Source organism: Corella eumyota, chromosome 2, assembly GCF_963082875.1.
Source record: "Corella eumyota chromosome 2, kaCorEumy4.1, whole genome shotgun sequence".
Classification (NCBI taxonomy): Eukaryota; Metazoa; Chordata; class Ascidiacea; order Phlebobranchia; family Corellidae; genus Corella; species Corella eumyota.
The window spans coordinates 12,842,372-12,856,866 of NC_137491.1; the positions used below are offsets into that span (position 1 = coordinate 12,842,372).

At 27.5% G+C, this 14,495-nt stretch overlaps 2 protein-coding genes across 2 annotated transcripts; one reads left to right on the plus strand and one right to left on the minus strand.

The window, feature by feature from the left end:
• Nucleotides 1-423: 423 nt before the first annotated feature.
• Nucleotides 424-3,186, plus strand: LOC145743574 (monocarboxylate transporter 14-like). Its single transcript, XM_082561571.1, has 8 exons — nt 424-652; nt 852-995; nt 1,153-1,316; nt 1,494-1,755; nt 1,861-1,993; nt 2,335-2,473; nt 2,555-2,768; nt 2,910-3,186. Exons 1-8 carry the CDS (start codon nt 454-456, stop codon nt 3,020-3,022), a joined length of 1,368 nt encoding a protein of 455 aa, XP_082417697.1. The 5' UTR covers nt 424-453; the 3' UTR covers nt 3,023-3,186.
• Nucleotides 3,187-3,223: 37 nt separating this feature from the next.
• LOC145743573 (polypeptide N-acetylgalactosaminyltransferase 16-like) lies at nt 3,224-13,581 on the minus strand. Its single transcript, XM_082561569.1, has 14 exons — nt 13,385-13,581; nt 12,511-12,653; nt 12,020-12,121; nt 11,511-11,578; nt 11,304-11,369; nt 10,880-11,001; nt 10,610-10,782; nt 8,799-8,902; nt 8,211-8,337; nt 7,833-7,925; nt 7,262-7,345; nt 5,110-5,254; nt 4,867-4,989; nt 3,224-4,387 (listed from the first exon to the last, which is right to left on the minus strand). Exons 1-14 carry the CDS (start codon nt 13,487-13,489, stop codon nt 4,217-4,219), a joined length of 1,626 nt encoding a protein of 541 aa, XP_082417695.1. The 5' UTR covers nt 13,490-13,581; the 3' UTR covers nt 3,224-4,216.
• Nucleotides 13,582-14,495: the final 914 nt, after the last annotated feature.

Here is a 14,495-nt window from a genome sequence, read left to right on the forward strand (position 1 = left end):
AGGTGCAGTTTAATGAACCAGTTTGTTAAATACGGTTATTATATATTGTTAGGCTTGAATTATTTCCTAGTCACATGAGGTAAAAAATGACTCGTATACTCTTAATCAATACTTGTTTTTTTGAATAATATATTGTAAAAGTATATATTGCAACTATATAAACTATAGGTCTCATGTAAAAAGCTGGCTATCGATAGTTTGTTAACAGTGACAAAGCTGTAGGTAAGCAACTTGTTGGATGTGACGTATGAGTGGTTATGTTGGCTTTGACTAATTATAATCGGTGGTTATTGACATAACGACATAAATTATTAATACGTGATTTTTTAAACTATTTGTCATAGCAACATACTTTAGATTATACTAATAACGTTTTGTTTTTGATTATGTTTAAACAATAGATAATCTACAGACCATCTAGGAACATTAAAAATATAAAATTTAATAGAAATTATGCTAAAGAATGCGCCGGCTGAGAAATACAAATTTAAATGGATTATTTTAGCTTTGTGTTTTTGGAGCAATTTTTTGACCTGGGGCGTTTGTTATTCAGTTGGAGTCCTATATGCTGAATGGGTAAACTTTTTTCAAGTTCCAATGTTTCATATTGGCTTTGCAGGTAGCCTACCCACAGCGATAGCATGTTTGTTTGGTAAGCTTTCATATTTTAAATAATTATAAACTTAGGTGGTTGTTTTATGGTAGTAATATTTCGTTTTATTAACGGCGAGTGAAAATAATTAGACTACTTCGATAAGACCGTTTTTAACTTTGGATAATTGTAATTGTGTTATTGATACAGGCATAAAACTGAAAAATTTAATTTACATAATTTTTTTGTTTTACTTAAGGTCCAATTTACGGCGTTATTGTTACGAAATTTGGAATTAGAAAATCTGCTGTGCTCGGTGGCATTATTATGTCACTAGGAATTGTTATTACTTTCTTTGCAACCAATATTTGGAAATTGTGTTTGTTTTTTGGTGGCTTCGGTGGTGTGTATTTACCCATTTTTATTAAGTCAAAATATTGAAGTTCTAGTCTTGTTTGTTTATAGTTATCGCACGTATATACCTACGTAACAGTAAATAAGCAATGGTAAATTACTGCCATTTTTGTTGTTGTATTTTCAACAGAATGTATATTATTTAGGTTTTGGTGCTGGTTTAACGGGAATGGCGTGCTGTGGAATTATAAACTGCTACTTCGTAAGAAATCGATCCTTAGCAGAAAGTGTGTTAGGAGGTGGTTTATCAGCAGGCGTGTTTCTTATCTCACCCTTGCTTGCTCTTCTTTCACACCATTACACCTGGCAGGTATTACGTCACAATAACTAGAAATGTGTAGTAAATAGAATACATTTTAGAAATTTGGTAAACGTCCAGTAACATTTTTATACACTTTTTGCTAAAGTTTTTACCACAAAGTGAATACTGGTAAAAATGAAAGCACATTTTACAATCCATATTAATAAATTTTATATTTTTATTAAGGGAGCCATGCTTATTCTTGGTGGAATCTGTCTTCACAACGTTGTACTTGGTTTGTTATTTATTGGTCCAGAAAAATTACAAAATTACCCCCATCTGCAAAGATGGAAAACTAGCACAAACAATTCTAAAAATATTAAGTTAAAATATTCGAAACCTGACCACAACCACAATGTTAAGAAATATGATGTCGGTCCTTGTACTGAAATTTTACCAAACTTGGAAGTGGACGATTTAAAAACAAAAACGTCATTTAAAAATGAAGGCAAGTTAAACAAGGTTATAAGCAACCCAATTACTATGTTTTAAAAATGGAAGTAGTATTGCATTATAAACAAAACATTGTCTTTAAGCATACTTTTACAATTAGAACCTACACTGACCTTTTACAAGCGAAGTTTGAAGTTATGGAAAGATTCGACCTTTTTGATATTATTGGTTGCTGATTTTTTAAGTCTTATATGTTTGTTTGTGCCTTACGTTCACCTTGTTGCAAGAGCAAGGTAAGTTTGTATATTATTAAGGTAATTAGGTATAATAAAGCACAGTTTTTGTAATTTTTTTAAAGGCAGGGTATTTATATAAAAGTCCCAACTTTGGATAAATCCAGCCTTGTTCGATATTTCTTAGATTGCCTGACAATTGGTTAATATTGACTGCTGGCTATATCTTCCGATTGCCGAACGTTTGTTTGTAAATCGATAACTTAACTTGCGCTTTTAATAACTGGTTAATAAAGACCCACCCTTTATACAAAACGTTTACAGAAAATGCGATGTTTATGTTTAATAAAAGTGCATTAAAGCCATCAGTTTAATTTTAAAAATGTATAGTTTTGTTATAGAATTGGAGGAATTGATCAATATACCAGTTCTTGGATCGCCGCCTCGATTGGTCTGTCAGGCTTCATTGGGCGACCACTGACGGGCGCTGTCATAAACTATTTTAAAATTCATCCTTTGCTAGGCTTTTTAATTTTTCAGGTAAAACTTTTATTTAAATTGTGTTTTTGGTCGTGTAACAATTAAATGTGCAAATAGCTGATTTTTTTTTTAATTTTGTAGATGTTATGTGGTCTGACTACTTTTCTAAGCCCTCTTTGGAATACTGCTGCCGGTCTTTTTACGTTTGCGATTTTGTTCGGTACATTTGGTAACAGTTATGGACTAATGAAGGCTAGTGCTGCTGCTCTGTTGGGTACAAAACGGTTTATCGACGCTTTTAGTTGGATGCTGTTGTTTGAGGGCATTGGTGTGATGCTCGGACCCCCACTAGCGGGTAAGTATTTTTAGGTCCAACTATCGTAATTTCCTAGTATCTTGCAAAAAAACAAATTGGGAAAAACATTGCCAATAAAAAAATTATACTTTAATATATACAAATTAATTGACAAAATGAATTCAAGTTTTTTCTTTTTAGGATTTCTATATGATGTCACACAAAGTTATATTTGGCCGTTTCGAATATCTGGTTGTGGGTTGTTTATTTCGGGTTTTATTTGTGTTTTTAAAGTACCAAGTGTAGAAGTTTGAAGTTAATAAGTTTAAATCAAAGTTAAATTGTGCAACACTATTGCCATTTCAATGCTGTACTTAATCTGTAAAAGCTATGCACTATATTTCTAAATAAACTTGAAATCGTATATTTAATATTTTTGCAATTGTTTTAATTTAAATTCGATTTTGTTTGCAATTAAATTTTGTTTTAAATAGTTGTTCGTTTTTTTAAGGGCAATTAATATTGGCTTGAGTATAGTTTAAGCAATTAAGCAAAGGTATTTTATTTTAATCTTAATTTTGCAACTAAAAATTACCTTATAATATTTCGAATTTCGAAATAAAATATGTCAAAAACCAAGCAAAGCGTAAAAGCAAGTATAAAAAAACAAAAAAATTAAATATATAAAAACATTACATTTTCCTATAACAAATAAATTTTGAACTAGAACTATATATATAAACAGTGTAATTATTTGTTAACGTATATGGATTGATTGCACAAACATTAACGTGTTAGTAATAAATAGATTTGCGAAAACAGATGGGTGTGAAATATGAATACGCAAGTCTTATAACAGGTTGAATACAATAATATATAACAGGTTATATTTATGAGCAAATACCCAACGTTTTAAAACAGATTAAAAATTAATCGTTTTATATTTTAAAAATAATTTAATTATGGTATTTTGCATATCTTGTTGTTTAAAAAATTTAAACTGCTAAAAATGTGCGAGGTTAAGGAAAAAACAAAAGTTGTCAAATTTAAAAAAAAAAATAAAAGCTAAAATCGTATTTATATGAAATAAAATTACTAGAAAACCTTAAAAATCTATAAATAACTACAAAGCATTCAAATATATGAAACTATAAAACGAAAAACAATAAACTAAAATGAACCGTTGAAAACTTTGTTTTTTTGTACACGATATCACAGTAAATAAACCCGTGGATGCTGCGCTTGATAACAATAATATTCCTCCGCGAGGAGTTTATAGTACCAAAAAATATTGCTGAAATGCTTTTGCAAAGTTGTTCAAAAACAACATTTGTACCTTGCAAAATAAAACAATCCCAATTGTCTAGGTATATGTCGACGCATTTAAAATGAAATCGTCTATGACGAATGTGGCCGTGACGTGTAATTGCGGCAATGATGTCATACATCATGCTTTGTGTGACGTAACACTGGTTTAATCTTGGTGAAAGTTTAAAAAGTCGCATTATTTAGTCACGAACCAACTTCCATTGTTGGCACGCGTTTTTTTCGAGTTGGTCACGTGTGCGTTCGTCAAGGTCACGTGGTTGACATGGTAACAGAACTAAACCAGTGCGGTCACATGACACACAGAGGTCTGTGAGTCGATGACGTATAAGGCCTAAATCAAAACTCCATCGCTACAAAATAGTAACAAATAATTTACCCTAAACTTTTTTTTTTTAACAAATTTACGATCCAATAAAATTAAAACTCACTTTAAAGGACTTCACATAAACGCATTAGTGCCCTAATAATTTAAACATCGAATTCGTCAATTTTATTTAAATTTTTGGAAAAATTATATTTTGCATTAACAGAAAAAAATTCTAAATTCTTAAGTTATAACAATAAATTTTTATAAACATATAATTTTTTTTTTCTAAATTATTGTGTGTCTTATAAACACATAAAATGTTTTATAATTAATAAAAAAAATTAAGGGCCAAATAAATATTACAAATAATAAATTAATTTATTTATTAGTTTTAATTAAAAATATAAATGTTATTTTGATGAATAACCATAGCCAGTATATTTTAAAAAGTTTTATATTAAACTAAAACTTAAGATTTTAAGTCATTATAAGAAAAAAATTATTTTTTATGGTAACCAATACCTGACTAGCGTTAGCAACATCACATGTTTCAACCCTTAGCGGAGAATGCGGAAACCACATCATGGGAACCAAGCAACTTCCGGTCGCGTGGGAAAGTTGTCCACAAGAAGTTACTGTCCATTGCTAAATATAACATTTTTTTAAGAATTTATTTAAAAAATGTGAAAAAAATTGTATCAGGACGCTTTACAAAGCTATACTCTAATATATAAATATGACTCTAATGATTAAGTAATTTTTTACCTGCGAGTTATATTGGTTAGATACCTCAGAAATACAGTGCAATTTGACCACGTTTAAACCCCCGTTTTCCCGTAGACTTAAACAATCACGTCCGTTGAAGGATTTTACTGACACTGGTCGTTCTGGGGGACTTTCAGAAGGAATTCTGTTTAAAAAAAACATTAAAGTTATTGCAAAAAAAACTATTTTTTTTAAAAGTTTTATCAGACTAATCCATTATTACACACCACTTAAAATATAAACCTAATAAATATTACAATAGGACAACGACGTTTTTTTAAAAGTGCAGTCTAATAGACATGGTTTTTATAGCATACTATGTGTACCACAAAGGTCTATAAATAATAAACTTGTGATAGACTACTTTTAAATGTTAAACTACAATTTTGCATGTTTTAATAATCTATTTATGTGTAAAGGTAAATTACTCTTGAGGTAAAACACATGTTGAATGTAGAAAATATAAATAACAGCAAAGTTAGATAAAAAATAATTTATAACATAAAATATTGTGGGTTTGTAGTCATGTTATACAGTAAAACATTTATAAATAAAATTTTGGCATATATTTTTATAAAATTAATTTTGTTGTTTTTTCCTTCGCATTCTTGTGTTGTTAACCATATCGTATTCTTGTAACTTTTATTGTTACAAAAAAAACTTGAATCAAAAAAATAATGTATTCAAAACAAACTTGTTATTTATTAGATGAAATAATCTGTTGATTTGTTTCGAAGAATATACCTTGGGCCATTTTTTTGTTTAGCAGATGTATTAACCTAATTTATCAAACACAACTCGATGACTAAAACTGGATATACTGTTTTGCCAGAATACAAAAAAAAACGTTTCTTTGTCTATCAGGGATATTTACAACATTCGCAAAAAATAAAATAATTAACTTTTAATCAATTTAAAATACAAATATTAAAATTTTACACATAGTGAAAAAGAAAATATTATGACAACATTGTAATCTAGTCGATAGATATAATAAATATATCTTCAATTTATTGACTCAAATAGTAAAGCAAAAATTTACATACAAATGTGTAAACAAAATCTTCAATACTTATTATGTGTCAATAGCTTAACAAAGATTTAAGACATGACGTCATATTTTCAAGTCTAAAAAGACTTACCACTACTTCACGTTTCAAGACCCTAAACAAAGTCTGGAAGAAAACTTTTTTCGAGTTTAAGTGAGCGAGTCTGGGACGGTTATGTGTATTTCAAGTAGCAATTAATTGCTCAAGTATATGAAATAACGGCATGTTAAACGTGCAGTGTTTGTCTTTTTTTTGTTTTTTTAACCTACAGCGCAATCGGATTAACGCCTAATTAACTGCTGGGCCTTAACATGATGACTAGCACTCAAAATGTAACAGTATTCAAGATAATGCAGTGAACAATCTTTTAACGTTAAGTGGTCAATTTTTATTATTTGTTAAATATTAATTATCATAATGTCAATTAAAAGGATTTTAAATATTTGTATATGTTTTAAATATATAAAACAATTATTTAAATGTCAACCAAAATATTTTTATAATCGAATAAAAATTTTTCCAACTATATATTAAATTAGCATTAAAATATGGTATGTATTTTTGATTTAATTTGTAGCATATACCAGCTTTACAAAATACATGGTTAATACATTTCTGCCAATACCTTCCATATTGAAATCTTGCTTAAAAGGATAATTAAATATTTAATTCTACTTTTCGTAAATTTTCCAGTGCTATATAATAATAATAAATTTAATTTATTTATATAATTTTTTTAAATGTGCTTTTTATTATTCCGCTAAATTTGTTAAAATTAAAGTTGAAAGACAACTTGAAATTGTGCCAACCTGTGTTATCTATTACATTATCACTTCATTAAATTTACATGACAGCAATAAGGTAAGCGATACTATATTTATCGCAAAACATATGCGCGAAATTCTGCTTAGTTTGTATTTTAATATTACGTAAAATATGGTGCCTCACTCGTACAGATAACGTTTTTTGTGTAATAAAAGATAAAGGTAAGGAAAATGTCAAAATTATAAAATTTAAAATAAAATAACTTACACAAAATTAAAAAAAAACATCCCATTAAAATAAGGCAAAAAAAATAAAAAAAAATAAATAAACGAACTTACATTAGTTGGGGGTAGACATTATCCAGATACCACTCAAATGATTTGCACTTTAGATCATTTCGTAGTATAAGCCGACTTGTTATACTAAACATGAAACAAATGTTAAGATAGGCTTAATATGCATGAGTGTATTAAAGATTGTAAATTAAAAAAAAACAAAAAGTAAAAAAAATTGATGAGAAAATTTTAAAACAAATATGCGATACCAAGTAAAATTACAAAAAATATCATAAAGTGGATAACGGTTACAGGGGAATTAGAAATAAATAATTTACAAGTATTTTACATATGCCACTTATATCCGTATACGTTTTCTTAGGATTTAAAAAAATATTTAAAAAAAAACCTTAAAATATAAGTGAATGCATGTTCTGAACGTGTTATTGTAACATAAACAAAAAATTAAATAGTATTTAATTTGTTAACTAATGGTTTCTAACAATTAAAATTTAATTTCGTATATTATATTAATTATTAAAAAAAAAACGATTCCAATGAGCAATTTCATTATAATAAAACCAATTTATTTTATAATTTTTTTAAATAATAAATAACAAATAAAAAATGTTACCTTCCATAAGGTTTTCGAGAAGCGGAGGGTCTTGCGGAGTAATAATATTTCTTATACCCATCCATCCATACCTCCGCAGTTCTTCGCGTGTTTCTAATAATTTAAAATAAAACTTTTGATTCGATTTTATATTTTTATTATTAATTTTTTATTTGTAATAACATGTAATAATAAGTATATATAGTTGGAAACGGGGATCACTTACTGAAAATGAAGCTAATACACATACGCTGTGATAACTTACCCAAAAAACGACGTTTTTTTTTATTTTGAAGGCCTTTAAATTGGACATTATCGTCCACTTAGCTCCATTTTTTATCTAAATGTCTTATTTCGTGGTCATATTATAACAAGGTAATTACAATCATAAGTATTAACCTTATATAAGTGTTGGCGTTGCCGTCGGGAAACGAGTAAGGATGCTTCTTTCTAAACACGTGACCGACACGACTGCATGGAATTATTTCGAGACTACCACCACACATCCAAACCCGAAACGAAATTTCTAAAAAAAAACTTGAGTTAAAAACAATAATTTTTGATACATTCAAGAATTTTAACAGTAAATTTCACTTTTTATTATGACTAATATATACTGTGTTTTTATCCAGTATTCTTCACTCAACGCCCTTATACAAAAGAAATCCACACACTAACAATACGTTGGCCTTTCAACAACCTAACCACGAAGTAATTTATATAAAAATCTACGCTTCTAAACCCGCTAAGGAAAACTTAAAACATGAGAAAAAACTGTATAAATAATAGACTAATTTTAAGTATTTAAAATTTAGTTCAGGGTATGCCTAATATTTTTGGATACTAACAAAATTTTTATAATGCTGCAAATCAATTTGAAAAACATTTTTTTAATTAATTTGATATGTCACTGCCGTTTTTCAGTGCCTTAAATTATTGAGACAAGCCTACATTCATCTTTAAGTTGTTCAAAAAAATTTTTTTTACCAAAGTTTTCTCCACCCCATATATTCATCTCAGTGTCGTATTGTCCTAAATGGTTGAACCAAGCTTTTGATATCACAAACAATCCACCAGCTATCATCGGTGTTCTATAATTTTAAAACCTTTTTTGTTTGCTGTTGTGTTTAAAAATATAAAAGAAAAATATAATGTTTAACTTGACTTTGTTTAAAACCTACACGATTTATAATACAGGTACCACATTGAAGGCCATGAAAAAAAACATAAGTATTTAGTATTTCATAAATTTGCTAGTGCGCTTGGACATATTTACCGAAAAGTTTTTTAAACTTAAGAAAGTAAAAGAATTATAAACACGTATTAAATTACATACCATAATACATAGCCATTTTTGAGTTTCGTAAAAAATGAAGATCAATGTTTGTAACGCACCAACGACAATGTACAGTATGATGTCATAATGTTTAAAATGTCCCTTAGGACAATCATTACTTATGTGTATTCGTATAACAACGTGTATATACCAATAAAATAATGAATTCTATATGCCAACAACGTGATATACATTAATTTAAACAAAACAGTGAAATCTATAGTATTAACTGCTATGGTGCTACCATTTTATCCACTTTTTATTTAATTTTAAAATTAAATCCAGTATAATTTTTAAACGTGTGTAACCCTTATGTATTATGTTAAAATTATTGTATAACAAAAAAACTGTTTGCACTGTGATGTTACATTGTTGACTTAACCGTTGTAAATAATATCACATTGTTTTAACAATTATTCAAACATTACACAACGTCAGTGAGTTATGAGTTTAATAAGGCGTGGTTTTAATAAAGTATTATATTAAATATGTTATTATAACTTTAAGTAGCAATTTAGAATATCAGTATAATATTTTTGAACAAGGTTAACTAAATTATAGGTTCGAATTAGACCAAGGCACACATTTAAACGCACATCCAAACTTTAAGTACATAAATAAAAATGTTACTGTTTTCTACTAAACATTACAAAAAATTTCTAAACATTAAAATATGCCGATTTTAAGTTCGTTATAGCGGTACAGATAACCCAAAACATAGCATACCGTGTGTTACGTAGAGCATACCTGAATCGTGATGTACATTACACTTAACCCTTTAGGCGAACAGCAATAAAAAGTCTACACCGCAAACTTTGTTTGCTCTTACATGACGCGTACTTGGATTTAACATAGCGTTAACACACGAGTTATGCTGTTGGTCTTTAAGTAGAGAAACATGGCTGATTAGTAACTAATTTTACCGCTTTGAAGTAACGCATTTTAAACAAAACTTAAAAACATATAATGTAATTAATATTTCAAATCTTGGTAAAGCATAAAGCCCACTTGCGTTTCACAGAACCTTTTTAAACAAAATCATTTTATTACGACAGTATACCTAACCTACTTAAAACATACTTTGAATTAAGCTAACATTATCTTTAAAACAAACATGGGCGTATACAACAAACAAAAGTTATGACGAAATAATGGAATTAGTTAGATGCATAGTTGGGTTTGATATATATAAAAAAATAACTAATGTTAGTTTAACTCTTTTTTGCCATTTAGTGTCCTCACTTTTAAATAACATAAAGTATCATACAAACTGTATAGCCTATTTAAAACTGCATAAGTTTTAATTAAAACAGCAAATGCAAATTATGTTGATATCCCTAAGATCATATTTTAGTACCCTATAAACCAATATTATTATGGCAAAGTTATATGACCGACGACTTTATCTTTTAAAACCTAAAATAATTTGCACACATTTTAAAATTAAATAAAAAAAACTCACTTAATAGGTGAGATTGGAGTATATCTTTCTTTTAGTTCATTAACACTTAATCTCTCCCATTTAAAATGTAAACTCCAATCAAATCCTCCTCTTAGCTCGGAAGATGCAGCAATGTAGTTGAAGGTATCCATGTTTATAACATCTATTATGGGACTTACTACTCTGGAGCTGTTCTGTAAAATTAAAAACTTTTTTTTATAACTTTTTATTTAAAAAAAATGGTTAAACTAAAAAAGCAATGCTTTAGACCAGCTAAAATATAATTAAAACCTGTGATATTCTTTCTAATAAAGGTGGTAACCATCCAATGTTACATTCACAATGAGAGTCCAAAAAAGTTAAAACTTTTGCAGATGCAAAACTTGCTCCATGTACTCTAGATCTAATTAACCCTAAAAAAATTATACCAAAAAATTTAAAGAAAGTTACAAAACTATGCGATACAATAAGCATGTTTTGTTTCGGGAATAATAATACTGATATTTGCATAACACCAAGGGGTTCTGAGTTTTATTAACATTGCTACTATGCTGTGGCTTTGATGAAGTAAATACAATAAGTTCTTTCAGGAAAATCAAATAAAGGCAATAATATTTAAAAAAATGGATAATAATTTTAAAATAACTATGAACTTAAAAAGCAGTTAAGTAAAACATGGCACTTCAGGGTTTATTATGTAAATAGTTGTTCAGACCTTCTCTTTTCGAGTTTCGCAGACAGTGAACTTTAGGCAACCTTGTCAGTAAGTTGCAATCACTTTCTAAAAACAAACAAAATAATGTGTTTTCAGAATCTAACAAGATAAGTAAGATTTATCAAGTTAGTTTACCTGCAATAAGCTATGGCCTAAATTTATAAATTAATACAATATTTTAAAAACTTATTGTTAAAGAAAATTTACCATCATCACTAAAATCATCTACTAAAATAATTTCTTTTATTAGCTCGGGTGGAGATCGATTTAAAACACTAAACATACAAATTAAAAAAATTTTAAGTATCTGACTGCTGATTATTGTCAAAGAATAAAAAAGTTTTTTAACAGAAAGTAACGATACCATTTGTAATCTCATAAATTAATTTTCCAATTAATTATATTAGATGGGTTAACAAAATATATGTTTAAAATTTAGACAAACTCATTAAAATATAAGTGCTTTTTTATAGCTGTAATAAAAATGTTTCTAAGTTAATGCAAGAATAAAACCTAATTTGTCATTTTACCATTTATATTTGTTTGATTAACCTACTTAAAAATTGTAATTTAAACAAAATGAGTTTTAAAATATTTCATTTAGCTACCAAAAAAAAAGTAACTGAAAGATATATTTTTTTATGTTAAAAAAGTAAATATATATATACTTTTTTTTTAAGTTTTTTATTTTTTTATATATTTAGGTAATAACTTACCTTACAACTGTTCTTAGTAATGTGGATCTTGCCTCATTATAAAACGTTATAATAACACTTGTACTGGGCAGCTGATCAGTATTGTAACTTTGCATACGACATCTTTAATAAAAGACAACTTTCCATTACAATAAATTAACAGTTTAAATCGTTTTTTCAAAAATTAAATCAAGCAACAGGGGTTTATTAATAAGAAAATATAATGGGATTGTATTTGCATTTTTTATTTAATTTCCAAATTCGAGAAATTTCAATTTTTGCCCTAATTGCACTATAGTGAAGAAATTAATTTCACAAATGCAAATTAGAGGAGAGTTTACAAAAATGGTTTAGCAACATTCTTTTTTTAACTATTTACTTTTTGTTTAGGTGTAAAAAATAAAAGTAAGCACTAAGATGGGTTTGATTAATATGATCAATAGAAAATGATGTTTTAAAGGGACCCCTACATTTGTAAGAAATTAAACTCAAATAAGTAGCAAAATATTGACCTATATTGTCTAGTATCTGGAATGTTTCTATTAGAGGGCACATTATCACTAATTTCCCTGTTAAATGAGTTCCTTTTATACGGATCCTTGGAATAAATTCGTTGACTTTTAACATATTCTTTACCATCAAAACCCAATTGAATCTAAAATGTTTAATTTACATTTAGATAAAATAGTTTTAACAATAATATTTAAAATTAAAAATGTCATTAAAGATCACACCATACAAAAAATAAAATATGTACAGGTAACTTTTAAATTTACTTGAAATTTAATTGTTTGAATTTTATGTACCACCAGCAACATTTTTAAGAATGTATAAACATAGTTCTTACTTCTGTTTTTGATCAAAAATTTACAAGTTTAAAGATTTCAGTATTACGACTTTAGTATTACGACTTTCATAAAATTACAATCATATAAGTTGGAGGGTGAATTACACCTTAATGCCACCCAAAAAATCATCTATAAATTATACGTAATCAAATAATATCAAATGAATTGTATTGACGATATTCTAAATGGGTAAAAGTTAGGTTAGGGTTAATCTAACCAATCCTTTCATTTGTTTTGTTTCATTCGATCTATTTGATATACCTCCAGTATATTTTATAATTATTTTATTAATACTAATGTTGCAGCCTTTATAAAATGCTCATAAAAGCTTAAGCTTAAACAAAATTAGGTAAAAAACATATTATCTACTCAATGTTATTAACTTTGGACAGCTTAAAAGTAAGGTAAAGGTATCATCCACATGCCAAATTTTATATTTCTAGTTCATCCTAAAATGATTTGTAACTTGAAAAAAAAATTTAAGATTTTTAATTAAATTCATTAACAAAAAAATTAATGCAAACAATAAAATATTTACCTCTAGCTTAATGGTTTTATTATGACTATACCACAAATATAATGTTGAAATAAATACTAAAAACGTTAAAATTACTGGTCGATATATTCTTTTCACCATAACCATTTTGTTTTATTTCTTTTTCTTCATTATTTACTTAAACATTAATATATTCATATTAAACTACAGTGTAATAAAATTCATTTTCTTATTTCACTAAATACCTTTAATATAATTTATATTTTATTTTGTTGGTAGTATTTATGTGTAAAACATTATTTTTTTAAATAAGTACAAAGAAAAATATATAATCAACTTGTACATCTAACGCACGCTCGCAAACAAAAATAATAGAACGACTTGATAGTTGTTTGGGGAAATTTCCCAAACGTGATATCGCAGAGTTGCCAATATAAAATATTTAAGTTAAAGTAAAACAATTTATTACATTTATAATAACTTTAACTTTTAAAATCAACTCTGTACACATTTTTAATAAACTTTGTAGATATTTTTTTTTATACATATATCTTGTTAATAATTTTTGCTAACAATTTAGATTAGGATTTCAAGAAAAATCAGTTTTGTTTAATGTAAATCATCAAATAAAAGTAGTAACTCTATTACTCTTTCATACAGTGTACATACCACCATCTTTCTGGCAGAGAGCTGGCAGAGAGTAGCAGAGAATTTTGCTTGGGCGGATAATTATAAAAAATAGTGAAGCCAAATATTTTTTGATCGTACAATACAAAAAAGAACGGGGTAAAATAGCCCCTTCAAAAGGAACAAAATCAAACCTAATGTATAATAAGTTAACAAGGTACTTACCAGTTTAAAATTAAAATAAAATTAAACAAAACATTAAAAAACTGTTAAAAACAGGAGTAAACTTTTGTACTAAACTTAAATACGTGTTATTACTGACGTCACAAATCGGGGTTTTGACAACTTACCTATGTCGCTCCAATTTGTTTTTGATATTTTGTGGAGGACAACGTACCCAACCACGACATACCTTCAAAAAAGTGAACAAAATATTAGAAAGTGGTCAAATACAGGTGTAAACTTTGTTTTTTCGTAATATACGCTATAGAAGTGACGTCACAAATCGGAGGCTTTGACAACTTAC

Coding starts and splice junctions, on each gene's coding strand:
- LOC145743574 (XM_082561571.1), top strand. CDS start 454: ATGCTAAAGAATGCGCCGGCTGAGAAATACAAATTTAAATGGATTATT. Junction 653..851: donor AGCGATAGCATGTTTGTTTG/GTAAGCTTTCAT, acceptor GTTTTACTTAAG/GTCCAATTTACGGCGTTATT. Junction 1,994..2,334: donor CACCTTGTTGCAAGAGCAAG/GTAAGTTTGTAT, acceptor GTTTTGTTATAG/AATTGGAGGAATTGATCAAT.
- LOC145743573 (XM_082561569.1), bottom strand. CDS start 13,489: ATGGTTATGGTGAAAAGAATATATCGACCAGTAATTTTAACGTTTTTA. Junction 10,783..10,879: donor TATTAGAAAGAATATCACAG/GTTTTAATTATA, acceptor TTAATTTTACAG/AACAGCTCCAGAGTAGTAAG. Junction 5,255..7,261: donor AATGTCTACCCCCAACTAAT/GTAAGTTCGTTT, acceptor TTTTTTAAACAG/AATTCCTTCTGAAAGTCCCC.